The sequence below is a fragment of the Hippocampus comes genome, unplaced genomic scaffold (genome assembly GCF_001891065.2).
Source record: "Hippocampus comes isolate QL1 unplaced genomic scaffold, H_comes_QL1_v1.1 scaffold174, whole genome shotgun sequence".
Taxonomy (NCBI): domain Eukaryota; kingdom Metazoa; phylum Chordata; class Actinopteri; order Syngnathiformes; family Syngnathidae; genus Hippocampus; species Hippocampus comes.
The window spans coordinates 283,784-301,103 of record NW_017805983.1 but is presented as its reverse complement, the minus strand read 5'-3'; the positions used below and the strand labels follow the sequence as shown (position 1 = coordinate 301,103).

Below are 17,320 nucleotides of genomic sequence, written 5' to 3'. Positions count from 1 at the left end.
TGGATTTCATGTGTTTTGCATTACATGAGTAAGTTGAGTGTATTTTCCCTTATTCATACAGTACACCTGTAACACGGGAATTAATCGAAGCCGTCAATAATGTGGAATGAAAAAGTAAAAAATATCTTTTTTTTTTTTTTTTTTTTTTATAGTTTAAATAATCCATTTGCCCATCCATGCAGCCATGTAAATTCAGAGCTGGAATAATGACGTCACATGTAGTAATGACCACATTCCGACGGCATTTGAACACAGCAGTTTCTGGAGATGAGGGACACACCCATGTCGACCGACATATCTCCTTCGCCATTGGTCAACGGTGTCCGTTAAGTGTGGATTTCCAGGCTTCCCATTGGCTGCCGCCCGACCGTGGTAGCATCTGTGCTTCGCGCTGTGCCCAGCTGTCCTCTTCTCACACACCGCAAGCAAGCACCCAGGAGAGCGGGCTCAAGAAAACGCGAGGAAATAACCGGTAAGGGACAATAAAAAAAAGCACAAAAATGACCATACTATGCTTGTTCTGACGTCACTTCGTCGTCGTTGACTTGAAGTCAGTGAAAACCACCTGTCGTATTGATTATTCATCTTCCACCGTCAAGCTAAATTACCGTTATTGACAGTCGGGGTGCAAACGCCTAAATTATCCGTTAAAGATTCGGGAAAAAATACGTATTGGTTACGTCATGGGGTGTATTACATTATTTATTTGCTCGTGTCATTTATTTTTTCCATCGGAATATGTCACTGAATTGGTCATTAGCGTTTCACAACGTGTTAACAAAATGCCTCTCGACGACTGTTTGTGTGTATGTGTGTGTGTGCGTGTGTGTGTATGTTGGCGTGCCATCACTGCAATAATAAAACCTGCGTTCCCCATTATGTAAGATTCTTATTCGTTCACGGCTTATTCTCTTTCCCCACCAAATGCTTTTTTTTTTGTGTGAGCTATGAGGATGCAGCGAGGACGCTCGCCACGCAATTGAACCAGCATTCTGATCTCTCTTGTCATGCGTGTTCAACAGGAAAGGTGTGCTATGGAGTCATTTTGTGATTTTCTTTTGTTTTTTGATCAGCCTTCGCGCTAGAATGTCTCCTTTCTTGTGCTCTGGTCTCTGTAATAGTGATTCAAATCCATCAGTATGAAAGTGACATAATCTCCATGAACGTGATGTCTATGAGATGGTCTTAAGTATTGGGACACCTTGCAGTTCCACCTCCAGTCTATTTCTGAAAGGCAAAGCATTAACTACGGCTGCATCTCTATGAAGCAGAAAGTAACTCACATCTGACTGTCTTGGATATTGTAATCAAGCCATGGTTTGATGTTCCCTTGTTATGTGCTGTTATGCTAATGTTGCAAATCCACAGTTTGTTAGGAATGTATCAGTTCTACACGCGACACTGCTTGGCAGAAGTCTTAATCCACCTTCTGTCATCTCTCATTCCATTAATCCTCTTGATGACTGAGGTTGTCCCGCTATCCGAATTCGAGAAAACAGTGCAGGCGTTTTCATGACTCATGACTCGGCAAAATGAACATTTTTTTCTTTTCTTTGCCATGCATTTCTGTTGACAGAATTTCATAACATCTCCCATACTTACATTTTGACAACTTTATACATTTTCACATAAAAGTCGCTGGCGGTGGTTCATTCGCCTGACACCAACTGGGTTCAGTTTGAGTGTAAATGGTTGTCTGTCTCTGTAGGGTCCCTGTGAGTCACCAAATAATTTTCTGACAAATTAGGCGACATTTCCGGTCATCAGGTGCAGTGACGTTCTGAGTCCCCCACGCCCCCCAAAAAAAATCAGCTCTCACGAAAATGCAGACTAACATCTGGATCAAGAAGATGAGCCTAATCCTCATTGCTGTCCCACTTTGCCAAACCACTTTTGTCATGATGTATTATATCTTTGTAATTTACTAGTACTTTGATTGATCCCTCAATCTTGGTGTCGCTTCTTCTTTCCTCTTTGAATATCAATGTCTGTATCTCTGCATGCCATTTCTATTCTTATCACCGATTGGTTGTCTCATTGTCTGATGTTCTGGCTTTTTATATAGCCCGCACGCACATGCGCACACACACATTGCTTCAACACGTGTACCAAATAACAAAGACATGCCTTGTCACTGCAGCAGTGTTTAAACCCCAGATCAGAAGTCAGCAGCTGTCTGCCACGTTCTCGCTCACGACACGAACGCACGCAAACACACGCGCGTTCACTTCAGTTTGAATAGCGGAGACGGCGACGGCACTTAAACGGCCGTTATGTCACAACTGAGCTTGCCTAAGCATAGATTTGAAGATGGAACGTTTGAGGATGTTATATGAATATATTTTGCCGTTACACTTGTATTTGTCAGATACGGGAGATGAGCTCTTTGGCATTATGTGAACTTATTACATTAAATTCCTACTTGGCAGCCCCCCCGCCCCCCTCACCTCCTCTTATTTTATTCACTTTCAGTTTATTCTCAATTTTATTAAAGGTTCGTTTTGGAAGGGGGTACCGACACCCTGTTTGACAGTGTGTACGTGTGTGTCAAGTTTGCGTCGGTGTTCAGCGGTGTGGATCTATTTGCCATGTGTACATTTGTGTCCATCTGTGGATGTCTGCATGCACGTGAACTGAAGGGCAGCTGGTCCGAGGTTGAGTGAGAAATGCCGCCTTGTGCTTGTCTGTGCCCCCGACCCAAATGAAGTATGCATTTAATCCCCAAATTCTTCCAGCATGACTCATTTCACAAATGTCGAACCAAATGCAGTGAGTTACCATATTCGTCGCATTTGAGGTTTTTCTGATTGCACCGGTGGTGTGTGCCGGTACCCGCGTCTCCCTGCGGGTTTGGATACTCGGCCACTGTGCGTTCCCAAATTTGGTGGGTTTCTTCAGGAATGGCATTTAGAGTAAAAACTGCTCAAGAGGTCAAGCGACCCCCGATGGGACAAATCAAAAGTCGCAACAACTGATCTTCGACTGCTTGCATTTATTTTTTCCCTCGTGATGACATTCCTCTAAAATACTTGCCAGCATAAGAACAAAAGTCTTGGGACACAGCCAGTGTTCAACTAATCAATCGGGCGGGTCACACCAAGCCCTTTAAGACGATTGTGTGCTGACTGGATAGGTTTGGCGAATTTGACTCAACCATACGTAAGCGGGTGGGTTGTTCAATAAGCAGCTCGGTCTCGCTGCTGTCATTCCGCGACGCTGTCATGCAAACGTTTGCATGTGTGTGAGCGTGTCGGGGTTAGGGCCTTGTTTCCACTGAAAGCAGCCCACTTTCCATCTCCTGGGAAACCACCCTTTTATTCTGGCTGCCAAGCCCGAGGGACACTACTTTCCATACCCTCCGCCCTTCCCCCCCCAAAATATTCCCAGCATAGACATCCCCACAGACGAGCTACAGTGGCACGGATGTCAGGTTTTAGTTTGACCCGCGCTAAACTCTGCCAAAGATCCACCTGAGTGACATTTGCTTTTGGGCTCCTCATTTGACTCATTTTAGTGTTTTCATTCTCCGGACGACACCCCACCGCCCCCACCACCCCTGCCCCCATCCACTCCGCTCTGCTTCGCTCTCTGTTCTCATCCATCTCTTTGACTTGATTCTGTGTGACTGGGACTCAATTGTCTCCTGCTTGCAAACAGGCATCCATGCAAGAATATGCACACACACACACACACACACACACACACACACACACACACACACACACACACACACAATGTTTATGGAGTTTGTTCTTGCTGCAAATTGGTGTCAAATCTCATCATACATCGTCAGGATGAGAATGGACTATAAAACGCACGATCCAAAGCACCAAATCAAACAATCCTACCTAATAGGTATGCTTTTCTGCAGATGGGGGGGGGGGGGGTTTTTAGTATCCGCAATGTGTCATGTTTTAAGTTCTAATAGTGCATCATGAAAAAAAAAGGACTGCAATTAGGTTAATTAGATGCATGATTCTAAAAGGGAAGTCCTACGGGAACATTGAATTAAGGCTTCCGTTCACTGTGGTGCCAGGTCTATATTCCGTTACATGCACGATGATCAGGAATAGTCTCAACATGCATCTATCAACCGAGCGTTGCAATTTTTTTGTTCAGGAGTCTGGCTGCCAACATGGGGTCCATGCGAATTCTCATCAAGGGAGGCAAAGTGGTCAATGATGACTTCACCCACGAAGCAGATGTTTACATTGAGAACGGCATCATTCAGCAGGTAAGCCTGACAAATGCACTTTCGCTTTCGGACACCCAATCCGTATCGCCAGCCGCCAACAGCCATGATGGAAAAGTCATCTTTGTGGAAAGAGCATGAGCCGGTTCCACCTCTACGTCCGGACTGCAAATGAATGGCGGTTGCATGAAGACACCGCAGGCTAATCTGAACATAAATTGCCCAATTATGGGCAGAGGAACTTATGATGTAAATTACCCTGTTAAGTAAAACTGGAGCAGAAGAGCTCGCTTCCAGAGAACTACTCACAAACAGGCCGACAACAAAAGATTAACTTTGTTGTTTAATCGCACACTTGAAGGGCGTGCATGCAATCCAGAGACCCAACTATGTGTATGCGAGCGATAAAAAAGAATGTGCTGCAAGCCGCTTGTTGGCTCGATTTTTATTTTTTTTTCCAATACGTGTGACCTGTGTTATAGGTTGGGAAGGAGCTGATGATTCCGGGCGGGGCCAAGGTGATCGACGCGTCCGGAAAGCTGGTGCTGCCCGGCGGAATAGACACCTCCGTGCATTTGCAGCAGACTTTCATGAACGCCGCCATCCAGGATGATTTCTACAGTGGCACCAAGGTACTCCTACACCCAGCGTACGATTTGCGCCCCCACGTCGCACTTTGGGGGCTCCGTCGTTTGGGTTTACTCCGTTTTTGTCGCTGGCAACAGACAACAGTAACTGGAGGTGGTATTAAGCCGTCTTCTAATGTCGAACAGTCGAGTATTTGGAAGATTAAGCAGCAAACGGCACCACTGCGGCTTAGCAAATCGACTGGCTTAACGTCTAATGGAATGCCGAGTGAAATAGGGTGAGAGGAATTTTTTGGGGGGCATACCCAATCCTCCACATGCCGGCTCACCCCAGCAGCCCCCTAATCACCATCTCTCTACCCACTGACCTTGCTGCCATGGCAACCAGCCCCATGCTTCATGAGGGGAAGAAAAAAAACAATCTGGATTGTGTGTGTGTGTGTGTGTGTGTGTGTGTGTGTGTGTGTGTGTGTGTGTGTGTGTGTGTCTCACCCTGTTCCTTTCTCCGCAATTTTCTCTGCATCAGGCCCTTTGCATGTCAACCCCCACTGTCACGCCCCCCCGACACACTTAAATGCAGACGTATACGGTAGTCAAACGTCACATCCTTGCTTTCCTTATGGATAAGACTCAACGTATGTGGTTCAAATTGATGAGCGGCTCTAACTTGGCTGACTCACTGCCTGAGCTGTGTGATTGATCTGCAATTTGCCCCGCAAGGACCTCTTGAGTGCATGTCTACTCGTTTTGGCTTCAGCTCACTCATTATTATGCACAAACATGGTGGGAAACATTCCCATTTCTTTTTGAGATTGACAATCGGGCAGTATGATTGGACTTCTTTTTTTTTTTTTTTTTTCCAATTTGCTGTCCATCTCTTTGTGCGCCTTGCGTCGTTCGCAGTGTTTTGTCCTCCCTTGTCTCCCTCTTTGTCTCCTTTATGTTTCTTGCAAGGAGATTATCTTCAGAGTAGGGGATGGGTTTTTTTTTAGTAAAATGTTAATTCACTCAACTTTCCAAGCACAGAGCGCATTTCTATTCGGTTAGTGTAACTTGACATGGGAACGTAATTTGCATATTATTTGGGTGTCGTGCACACGCCAGGTTACATATGCAATTACTTCAAAGGTCAAACACAATCATTTCCAGGAAGCTGTTCAACTTCAAATGTGTTTGTTTGGGTGACAAAACACACAGATTTGCCTCCATGCAGGAAAAAAAAAAATTGCAGAATATGTAAGAACAATAATCAGCTTCAGGGTTAAACTGTCACCATCATAAAAAGAAAAAAAAAAGCTTAACTACGACTTATTCGGTTATGCTGTTGATGGTCAGGAAATGTCGCTTGTTTTTGCCTCACCTCAACGTTATTCCAGTTTGACTCAGACGATTATGAATGGGTGCCTGTTGGTGTAATTTCACAGAGGCGGAAGGAGCCAAGGATGATCGGAACACGAATGTCATAGTAGAGCAGTGTCTGTTGTCATGGTTACACAATATAGTGCATTTACTACTGAGCTCGCTGAGGTGAGTCACAGCTGAGCGGTGCTTTCTCCTCATGTGGTTTTCATCCCAGTTTCCTCGCCTTGTCACTCTTCTCTTCCTCCACCTCTCAGCTTCCTTTTTTTTTCTCTTTTTCCACATCTACCGCGCTGTTGTTTTTCAGTTTGGGAGCTACAAAATAAAAAAAGCATTTCGATAAGGGCATGTCGTTTTTGAAACCACAACCTGTGGATATCGCTACTTTTATCTGATCATCTTTTCTTTCATTTAATCCGCTTGACCCAGGCGGCTCTGATGGGTGGTACCACAATGGTGATGGCGCTGGTCCTGCCCGAGCAACACTGCTCCCTCGTGGACGCCTATGAGAACTGCCGAGCTCTGGCTGACGCAAAGGCGTGCTGCGACTACGCTCTGCATGTTGGCTTGACCTGGTGGGGGCCAAAGGTAAATTCAAAGCAAACGTGACACCTCTCAGGAAACACCTTCCAGCTTTTAACCCACTGAACCCAAATACATACAGCAACATGCGCGCTTTTCCATATATGGCTGGAATGTGTAATGACCCAGATTATAAACCCGACACAAACTAGGTTAACACACATATTCATTGAGCACATTAGACAGATACACTGAGTCACTATAGTTTTTTTTCAGCCTTTGGCGGCGGGATCCGTGCCATACCTTCTGGTGAGAGAGTGCATGCAAGGCAATCGGAGGCGTGCCGCCACTGTCTGAGATCCAAAAGAAAATTCATCGACCCAAGTATTCGCATGCAAGCAATTAAAAAGGGAGTTTGATCGGCCTTTACCTACTGTTTCCGACCTAAAGTAGCAATCTCACGGTATATCGTTCACATTTCCGGACTCTATCAATTCTTTTACTGCCTTACATTCAATAGATATCCGTGGCTTTTTCAAGGGGACCGTGTTTGTAGTTGCAGCGGTGCGATCTAATCCTGGCTGCTCGTCAAGCTCTTTTCATGCCCCATATAGCAAACACACTCATTCCTGTGCCTTGATCCGCTGCGCGCTCAGGTGCATAATGAGATGGAGACGCTGGTGAGGGAGCACGGGGTGAACTCCTTCCAGATGTTCATGGCCTACAAGGATATGATGATGCTGAGGGACTCTGAACTGTACCAGGCCTTGCAGACCTGCAAGGACATCGGAGCCATCGCGCGTGTCCACGCCGAGAATGGCGAGCTGGTAGCGGAGGTGCGCAACACACTCACATGCTGCGCAGTTTACACGACCAACTAATAAAAATAAATATTACAAGTGGGAGTGTCTAATGGTGTTAATATTTCCTCTGTCATTCAAGGAAGTACATTTTGTAGATGGTTTTCAAGTTTTGTGTGTATCTATAGGGTGCTAAAGAGGCTCTGGATCTGGGTATCAGTGGACCCGAAGGCATTGAGGTCAGCCGTCCAGAAGAGGTAAAGTCTTTCCTTTCTGTTCTTTGGATGGGACAAGCAAGACCAGGTTTGCACCGCATGCGCGCAAAACGTATTTTCTCTAAATACCTTCCGTCTGCTTCTAATGACTTTTTGCAGCTGGAGTCAGAGGCCACACACAGAGCGGTCACAATCGCCAACAGGGTAAACTGACACTCATGTCCCTGTCTGTGTGAAGATGATGTGATCAATCGCTGATGTGTTTTTTGGGTTACAGGCTCACTGCCCTATCTACCTGGTGAATGTGTCCAGTATGCCCGCTGGGGATATGATTGCCGCTGCCAAGATGCAGGGTTAGTCACACCACGATAAAAACATGAACACGGGTGATGACAATACTGATTGTCCTTTCTTTGCAGGTAAGGTGGTCCACGCAGAGACCACAGTCGCTCATGCGGTGTTGAACGGCATGCAGTATTACCACCAGGACTGGGCTCACGCTGCCGCACACGTCATCGTGCCCCCGCTCCGCCTCGACCCCAACACCCCTGGCTACCTCATGGGATTGTTGGGCAAGTACGTGCGCAGTACAGTTTCGAAAGTTTGGAAACAATAGGTCCCAGGGTACTTCCGTTTGGCGGAAAGCGAGCCGCGAACGTGAACTGAAAACAATGACACAAACTTGTGTTCAGGGTGGTCCCTCGGCGATCATGCCAACTATGTTTTCCGTGTCTATTTTTGAATCGGCTACCTGTCGAAATGTTCCGGGAAATTCTGAACATGTTTCCTTTACGACAGTGGACCCCGCAGTTTGACACCCGCGGATTTTCTTTCAAAATTGTAAATAGTTTTTGTTTGGTTGGGTTTTTTTGGGGGGTAGTTAAGGCAATATTTAACATATTTTAGTCAAGTATCTGGTTAGGAAGCGAGTGCGTAGTCCTATGAACCCATCTAGTAGCGCTGATGAAAAATTGTGGCACCCTCTCCATCATTTACTGTAAGTTGCCCATCCCTGCTGCGATGTCTTTCCAAATGTTGAACAGGCATTCCACAAACTTCTCATATGTGCAAATAAGGTTCAAACTGAAAATGCACATCCCGTTTCCAGTGACACGCTGAGCGTTGTGGCATCAGAGCACCGTCCGTTTAGCACCAAGCAGAGGGCCTTGGGCAAGGAGGACTTCACCAAGATCCCCCATGGAGTGCCTGGAGTCCAGGACAGGATGAGCGTCATCTGGGAGAGGGGAGTGGTACGTCCACCGACTCGCATATACAATAGCTGCCATTCATGTTTGTTGCCTTCCCTTTCACATACCAAACCCCCACACTATCAAAAATGTATTCATGCCTCCCTCTCAATGCCCTCCTGTAGGTTACAGGAAAGATGGACGAGAATCGTTTTGTGGCTGTGACAAGCGCCAACGCCGCAAAGATCTACAACATGTATCCGCGCAAGGGTCGCATCATCCCCGGAGCGGACGCTGATGTGGTGGTGTGGGATCCAGATGCGACGAGGTGACTTCATGCCGGATGGTCCTGCCCACGTGTTATAAACCCGTGACTCATGTTGCTCTTTGTCCAGGACGATCTCTGTTGGCACTCAAGTGCAAGGAGGAGACTTTAACCTGTATGAGGGACTGCGCTGCCACGGCGTTCCTTTGGTCACCATCAGCCGGGGACGTTTGGTGTGCGAGAACGCAATGTTCATGTGCGCCGAAGGCTCCGGAAAATTCTATCCACAACGGACCTTCCCTGATTACCTGTACAAGAAGATGGTGCAGAGAGAAAAAGTGTGTGCGCGCAGTATGCATCCAAATCAACTCAGGCTACTTCTAAGTCTAACGACGTTATCTGTTTGAACCTATGGACAGGCTCAGGCATATAAAGGGGTTGACAGGGATCCCTACTCTGGCGATGTGGTCAAAGTTACCAACACTATGAAGAAGGAGCTTGGTTTGAGCCCCATCGATGGAGACGGCACTAACAAAGGCGTGGTGAGGGTGCAACAGGGGGTTCGGGACCTCCATGAGAGCTCCTTTAGCCTCTCGGGTATGTTTAAAAAAAAAAAAAAAACAACTTCAGCCATATTTGCACTAACCAGCCTCGTTAAATTCTCTCATGGGATTAAAAAAATATCTATTTGGGATGTGAATGACTTGAATTGAATAAAAACAGAGGTTCATTGCGTGCTCTCCATAGGGTCTCAGGTTGATGATCATATCCCCAAGAGGTCCTCGGCTCGGATCCTGGCCCCTCCGGGTGGTCGCTCCAGTGGAATCTGGTAAACTCTGGCCCGAGGAAATCAGCCGTCCAAGCCTCCTTGTTTTTTTGTATATTTTCGAATAACCAAGAAAACTGCACTGATTTTAAAACACAAGTTTAATGTTAAAAGGGAAATTGTTCTCAGCAATTGGCCAAGACTTAAACGTGATCAGTTTGCCGAAGTGAGTTTTACAAATCTAGTTGGAGTCTTCTTTCTGAAACGCTAAAATATACCGAGGTCAAGGTGCTATGTGTGAATGTTTTTTCCCCCGAATTTAAACGGATCACAACTAACCGATTTCTCATTGTTTGTCAGGAGAAAGAGGAAAAGGGACCGAATGCTTAAAAAACAATACTGGTTATTTTCAAAGGTTTGAAATGATGTTGACTTTAAATATCTAAAACGAGTAGAACTGGATTCAGTAAAGCATCCCCATCACACACACCAATAGAGCGCATACACTGTAGTCACACAAGATGAGTGGCGATTTCTGTTTGTGATAAAACCACCTCCTGCGCTTCATCCCTTGGCTGTTCCTGTGTTTTTGTTTCCAACGGATGGACTGTGTTGTGTGGTGATGACATCCAACTGTTCAACATACTGTGTGATCTTTGCTGCGACACTCTCCACACAGTCTGACTGTGTCACATGCTGCCTCTTCGTGAGAAACACACAAGTATCCCAGTGTAGTTCCCGACAATAGATTTACTGTAATGTTGTGAATTATACATAACACACAATACAAGCCAAGAATTGTCAAGAAATGAAAATTGTCACATAAGGAGAGCCTCCACAGGGCAGGAAGATTGAGCTACACATGCTACTGAAGCACAGACCCCCTCACCTCCTCTGAAGTGTGTCATTCCATTCCAACAGTGGTGTTTATTCATGACCACATTTTTTTTGTCTGTGTACTGTACATTTAGGATGCTTTCTCTTCGTTAAAAGAATAAATGTGCCATTGTGAGTGAGTCACTCCTATTATTGCACACACCTTGCATGAAAAGAACCACATCGAGACAGATATGGACGGCCACAGGTTCACAACTGGTGCTTGTTGTTTTTCTTTTTACAATGGTATAAAGGGTGTTAATTTTATTGTGGATGATTGTTGTTTAGAAGGCACTGTGAATTGTCAGTGACTGTGCGTTGTCAAGTTTGTGAATTGTTTCGTTGGAAAGTGAACCTGTTGAATATGTACTGTGGCTGCTTGTTTCTTACCACAAAGTATTGGTCAACCAATAAAATAGCAAAAAACGTATCGTCTTTGTGCGTCTTTATTTATTTATAAAGTCCAATCATTTCATTTCCAAGCACAGCAATTCAACAGCATTTTTGGCATGGGGATAGTCTGAGACACAATCGCAGTTATTACAGTACGGGAATCATTGGATCAAAGTGCATCCAGATTGTGACGTTGGATTTGTAAAGCAAGTCCTGCAGGATGGCAATCACATCCAGATGTTTCACTGTGTGCAGCCCTGAGTGATTTGATCCAAACACATTAACATCCGGATAGTCTGAGAGCTGAGGATAATATTTCGTACTGTATCTTCCTTGACCCCGAAGACCACGTTTCAATATTCTCATAAACGACATCCTCTTTATTTAGTCACTCTTTTCGATCACAACGTGACGCTTTTTCTGTCGAGTAAGTGCAGCAATTATTGAAACAAAAGCCTTGCCTAAAACGTACGTCAATTAAACCCAGGCGACACATTTAAAAGTAAATAACAACATAAGAATATACCTATATTGTACAATATACAACTTTCACACTGACTTAAAGGAAACATTCGGGCAAAAGTGCTGTGGTTTATCACTCAAAGTGGGCCTCGGTGATTTTGTCGGAGCCGACATGGCGCCGCAGCATACTCCAGCTTCACCAAGTCGAACAAGAAAATAGTGCAACTGAGCTGCGCGTGCGCAGTGGCCACCAGATTAAGCGTTCCGCGCAGCTCAAGAGGCAGAGTTCTCGGTTTCGAGCAACGGAAAAGCACCTCATCTCGTTCAACGGCACGGTCGGCAGTCAGAGGGACTTTATCGCTCCCGAGTAAGTTATATTTCACTTAACCGGCACTGTACTCATTTGCACCGTAACATGTGTATAGGGACTGCTTTATCTCATCTTTATTGTCGGGTCGACGGGCTAATTGCCGCAGCGTCACACGGGGTGACAGTCCTCCTTTCTTTAGTAATGTGTGTCTTCGTTCAGGCCTCCAGAGGGGGTAACGTTAACTTCACACCGAACAAGTCCACGTTTCAATGACTCGTGTGCATATTTCCACTTCGACACGCCGCCAAATCTACGTTTGTACTTGCCACGAGCCCCCCAAATGCTACTTTAGTTGCCCAGTCAACGTTAGCAGAAGTTAGCAAGGCGCTAGCAGCAGCGCGGTTGTAATGTCAACTCGCTGAAACACGTCCACTGCTTCCAAGCATGTCGAGCACTGATCACGTGCATTATTGATGACTTTACTCTGTTTTGATTTGTATCTGGTGCTCTCGTGTACGCTTCCGACGTTCTGTTGCTGTGCCAAAACAGAAGATACGTTCTGCTCGGTTTGATGACGAGTTAAAACGTTTGTGATCACCATGCAATTAAATTAAATCACATCACATCAGACACATACTATCATACTATATATATTTTTTTTTTGCAGAACAGCAGGTAGATACTGTCCTTTCCTCAGGAATTTAGTGTCACTATTTGTATTCATTGTATCACGCCTGACGAAACACTAACAAATGACTGTCTGCAGACTTATGTTGATTATATTATACCACGGTTTTCTGTTATTTAATAGGCTAACAATCTAATTGGTTTTTGGGGTAAATGTTGAAATGTTGAACAGCTTAAGCTCTGGAATGCACCATTTTCTCTTTAAAACACGTAAACGGCTTTTCAGCTTTACAGATGCCATGTCTGATTTGCTATTATGGACGTTTACTGTGACACATGCTGGCAGTGTAGTTGTTATCGACTTACACATTTTTCCGCCATGCAAATATTATACTGAACGTGCTAACCAGTCGACCACTGTGCCGCCCACAAGTTGAACCCATAAAAAAAATTGTTTTTCCTGAGAGGAAGAAGAAGTGTCTATTTTAGGTGTCACATTTATATATTCAAGTGGACACCTGGTATTCCCGTCGGACAGGATGCGTTTCTCTGTGTTGTCAGTTGGACAGATAATGTTCTAAATCTGATGCTGTTTTTCACATTTCACTTCTCTGTGAATGATCAGGCTTAGTTTTTAGATTGACTGCATATCAACTTTTTCGAAACGGTCCTGTGGCGTCATCAGCTGCCACAAGCAAATTAGCAGCGTGTGCTGAGTGGACAGTTACCTCTGTGAATCTCTGCTGTCAGGAAATGATTATTCAGCACAACATCCTGTGCGCTGTTATTTGGGACGACGGGAAATGCTTTGGTGGTGTCGGATCCCCCCCCCCCCCTTATCACAGCTGCCTTTGTTAACTAGCTTTGGTTAAACCGTTAAATGGGGATTAAGCAAAACTGTTAAGTAATTGAGTGCGTGACTGTCTTCATTAATGTTCCTTTTTTGATGTGCCCAAGGACTTGTTTTAAGGTGGTCCAGACCAACCTGCTTCTCAGCGGTTTACACCACGACACACCCACTGAAGGTGAGCAATATGAGTACATCGATTATTATTATTATTATTTTTTACCACCACGATAGTTGAGCTTCTCAACTTAGTTTTCCTTTTTATACTCCTTGTATAGGGCACTTTGTAGTTGGCTATTGATTACTTTTCACGTCAAATCACGTACTCCGTGCTCCGGACGGATGAGGTGTTGACCACAGCTGCGAAGTACTTTTCAGCCCTCTATTAAATGTCGGTAGAACAATGAAATACATTAATGTGGTGAGCACGCAGGAGCTGCACTTAGCGACGGTTCACACCCAAACGTTCACACGCAGAGGACCCGTCCGCACGTGCCGCGCCACCAGGCCCCGCCTCCTAAAGTCACTACAATTCCGACAGTATTTTCACTGCATTTTAAGATTCTTTAAAAAAAAAAAAAAAAAAAAAAATTTAACACACTAAAACCAGTCCTCTAGTGTAGGTAAGAATATTCAAATGTTATATTGTTTTATATTTATTTTTAAATAATGGTGTCATGATAAGGTAAAAATGCAAGGATTTTTGTCCATTTCTGTGTGGCTTGTGACCACGTATTCCACAACATAGAATAGCTCCTCCCTTGTACGGAGCAGCAGCCCAATCGTGTCCACATTCTTCTCCAAATCAAGATGACCTTGAAACAAGGCAGAAAGTGGAGCACCAATCACAATTCATGCTACTTACCTTAATTATCTTCTTTCAGTGGGGTGTTAGCAAACCAAATCTCGTTGCTATTTTAGTGATATGTGGCAAATGAGGAATCGGAAGATACGAATACAATCCAGTTGTACAATCCAGGCAAAAATTCAAAGTGGACAGTGGGTCACAGATGATTTCCAGGCCATACTTTGAACAGCTGTAGTCTACTCATATGGACACAAACAAAAAAAAAATCGAGATGTATAAATCACTGTTTTCAAATCAAGTACATTGTTTCTGCTTTCTGAGTGTCGACTTGATTTGAAACAGGAGGATGGCGGTGAATGTCTACTCCACCTCTATGACCATAGAGAACCTGAGTCGCCATGACATGTTGGCGTGGGTCAACGACTCCTTACAGCTCACTTACACCAAGATCGAGCAACTCGGTTCAGGTAAGCTCACGCACGCACGCATGCATGCGCACACGCGAAATCCGATGTTGACGTGATGATGTCTTCTCTTCAGGCGCAGCGTACTGTCAGTTCATGGACATGCTGTTTCCAGGGTGCATTTTGTTGAAAAAAGTCAAATTCAATGCCAAACTGGAACACGAATACATTCACAATTTCAAGGTCTTGCAGGCGTCGTTCAAGAGGATGTCTGTCGATAAGGTCAGCCACGACGAACTTCACAATGTCTCGTTTTGCTTGCCGTAGCTGCTTGTCCTCAAACGGTGTCCCTCCCTCAGATCATTCCCGTCGAGAGGCTGGTCAAGGGCAAATTCCAGGACAACTTTGAGTTCCTTCAGTGGTTTAAGAAGTTTTTTGATGCCAACTATGATGGCAAAGAATACGACCCTCTACTGTTACGCCAGGGCCTCGAGGGAACGCCGCCGCCGCCCAATTCAGGTACAATGAGGCACATGCAAGTTGTGTGTGCGTGTTTGTGCGTGCAAGATACAATCACTTGTGCGTGCGTGCGTGCGTGTGTGAAAAACATAGGCTTCATTTCATGTCTCTTCCTCTTGATGCAACCACGTCCCCACCTCTAACACAGGTGACCCCATTGTCCACAAACCCAACAGACCTGCTCGCTCAGGTAACGCCCATTTCACGGCGGCGTGTGTGTTTGTGTTTTGTCCATACTCACTTTCCTCACAATATTTACTCTCAACCTGGATTGGTCTGTTCTAATGTTTGCTGTAGTGGGTTGAGGCGCTCTAAATGTCAGTGTTTGTTGTGTGCGTGTGGGTCCCCCCACCGACCTGACAATCATTATCCGTTCCTAGTTGAGACTTCCAACTTCTCAGCGCAAATCCCTCTGCTCGCCCTCTCATGTAGGAAAGCAGACTGTTGCAAAGATGAGGACGGGCTCACTTCATTCATGCTTATTGTTGAACAATAAGGACTATTTCCACATCTTCTGGAAAAGTCCAGAATGACTTTTTCAGCTATTGTCTGGTCTAAAAATGAGGTTCGCATTTTCCAGGGCGGTCGCACCTTTTTCTAACCGCCGTAGATCCACAGGCGATTGATTCCCGGCAAGCGCAGAGATACTCAAGTGTGCGTTTGTGTCTTTGAAGGCCCCATCAGAACTTCTCCCACCGCACCCAAGAGTGTCCCCACCCCGCAGAGGCAGATCAATGCGCCGGCAGCCCGCAGGAACCCCGCCATGACACGCAATGGAGGAGACTCGGAGCTGATGGAGCTGAACCAGCAGGTAGCGATAAGACTTTTTGCTGTCAAGGGTCGAAGATGTCTCAATTGGGGGCTGCGAGGGAATGTGCATATCGCAGCCCTTATCTAATTTGTGATAATTGTATGCATTTTCTTTTCATCTTCTCTGCCAACGTAGCTACTGGATATGAAGCTGACTTTGGATGGACTAGAGAAGGAGAGGGACTTTTACTTTGGCAAGCTGAGAGACATTGAATTGATCTGCCAGGACGGAGAGAATGGAAGCAACCCGGTCCTCAACAAAATCATGGAGATACTCTATGCCACAGAGGTAAAAGCCATCCATTGAGCGATTCCATCGTCAACCTACAGCGGAGGCATCGACAATCCAAATTTTGTTTCCGTTATCGCAACAAGCAGCGGCAGCCCCCCCAAAAAAGCAAATCATTTAGTGTTCAATAAGATCAACGTAATGTCATACCACAGTGCCGTTTTGACATCTCGATCTCCATGTTATTACTTTTAAACCAAATAATATAAAAATAACAAATCTAAAATAATTTGACTTGAGCTCATGAAATTGTTCAGTTCCTCAGTCGTTAACGTGATCAGAAATGATTTGCGACTTCCCTGCAACTGAAAATATGAAAGACATAACAACGTGCAGAAGCATGTTGAAACGCTTCCACTTGTTTTGCAGGAGGGGTTTGCACCACCAGATGATGACGATGTTGATGAAGGCGCACAAGGAGACCAGGAGGAGTTCTGAGCTTTTTTTTTTTCCCCCCCTCTAACCAATTTAACATTCATCCTAACCACAGAAAATGTTTTCCCATCATTTTACTTCACGTTTTACAAGGGTTCCCTTTACTCCTTCCATCTTGTTTGCGGCTGTTCATGATCACATTTTTTTTAACAGTCTAGTCTACAATTCAACAATGTTTGGACCTGTTGGTTTACTCGGCTCTACCAGAGGTGCCAGCAGTTGGGCGTGGTTGCCCGCTAAAACTGTCATGCATTGAGATTACAACACTGACAGCCTGGGCCCAACATTGCGAGTTGTGTGTGTGTGTGTGTGTGTGTGTGTGTGTGTGTGTGTGTGTGTGTGTGTTTGCAATCTGACTCAAATATATGTTTACAAATGAGAAATTCAGGAGACGTCAGCCACACACACACGCACGGCGGCCGACTCCTACAACAGTTATTTAGATGAATGATTAAAGTTAAGGCACGGCCAGCGGGAGTCTCACCACTCTTGTTTAAGGAGGAATGGGAGAGCCGTCATCTTTTGATGCATTGCCTGCCACGCTGAATGCAAACGACTTGCCCTCACTCGACAAATGCCACCCGGCTTCCTGATCGGCCGCCCCACCCCGAATTAAAAAAAAAAAAAAAAAAAAAAAAAAAAAATTC

General features: G+C 45.2%; 2 protein-coding genes across 4 annotated transcripts in view; both read left to right on the top strand.

Moving 5' to 3' along the window:
• Nucleotides 1–209: 209 nt before the first annotated feature.
• LOC109528398 (dihydropyrimidinase-related protein 5-like) lies at nucleotides 210–11,188 on the top strand. Its single transcript, XM_019890922.1, has 14 exons — nucleotides 210–472; nucleotides 4,120–4,234; nucleotides 4,675–4,824; nucleotides 6,568–6,726; nucleotides 7,317–7,496; nucleotides 7,649–7,717; nucleotides 7,835–7,879; nucleotides 7,953–8,028; nucleotides 8,095–8,251; nucleotides 8,784–8,925; nucleotides 9,048–9,190; nucleotides 9,258–9,465; nucleotides 9,547–9,724; nucleotides 9,875–11,188. Exons 1-14 carry the CDS (start codon nucleotides 225–227, stop codon nucleotides 9,958–9,960), a joined length of 1,956 nt encoding a protein of 651 aa, XP_019746481.1. The 5' UTR covers nucleotides 210–224; the 3' UTR covers nucleotides 9,961–11,188.
• Nucleotides 11,189–11,783: 595 nt separating this feature from the next.
• LOC109528399 (microtubule-associated protein RP/EB family member 3-like) overlaps nucleotides 11,784–17,320 on the top strand; it is a 6,655-nt gene continuing 1,118 nt past the window's right edge. The window contains exons 1-9 of one of the 3 annotated variants that reach the window (XM_019890924.1): nucleotides 11,784–11,991; nucleotides 13,519–13,586; nucleotides 14,559–14,683; nucleotides 14,757–14,902; nucleotides 14,980–15,139; nucleotides 15,288–15,329; nucleotides 15,814–15,950; nucleotides 16,086–16,248; nucleotides 16,605–17,006. In XM_019890924.1, coding sequence (XP_019746483.1) covers nucleotides 14,563–14,683; nucleotides 14,757–14,902; nucleotides 14,980–15,139; nucleotides 15,288–15,329; nucleotides 15,814–15,950; nucleotides 16,086–16,248; nucleotides 16,605–16,630 — 795 coding nt within the window. In that variant the 5' untranslated portion in view covers nucleotides 11,784–11,991; nucleotides 13,519–13,586; nucleotides 14,559–14,562 and the 3' untranslated portion in view covers nucleotides 16,631–17,006. The remainder of the gene's footprint in view (nucleotides 11,992–13,518; nucleotides 13,587–14,558; nucleotides 14,684–14,756; nucleotides 14,903–14,979; nucleotides 15,140–15,287; nucleotides 15,330–15,813; nucleotides 15,951–16,085; nucleotides 16,249–16,604; nucleotides 17,007–17,320) is intronic. The other 2 variants (XM_019890923.1, XM_019890925.1) reach the window with 2 other exon arrangements.

Coding starts and splice junctions, on each gene's coding strand:
- LOC109528398 (XM_019890922.1), top strand. CDS start 225: ATGACCACATTCCGACGGCATTTGAACACAGCAGTTTCTGGAGATGAG. Junction 6,727..7,316: donor TGACCTGGTGGGGGCCAAAG/GTAAATTCAAAG, acceptor CTGCGCGCTCAG/GTGCATAATGAGATGGAGAC. Junction 7,718..7,834: donor AGGTCAGCCGTCCAGAAGAG/GTAAAGTCTTTC, acceptor GACTTTTTGCAG/CTGGAGTCAGAGGCCACACA.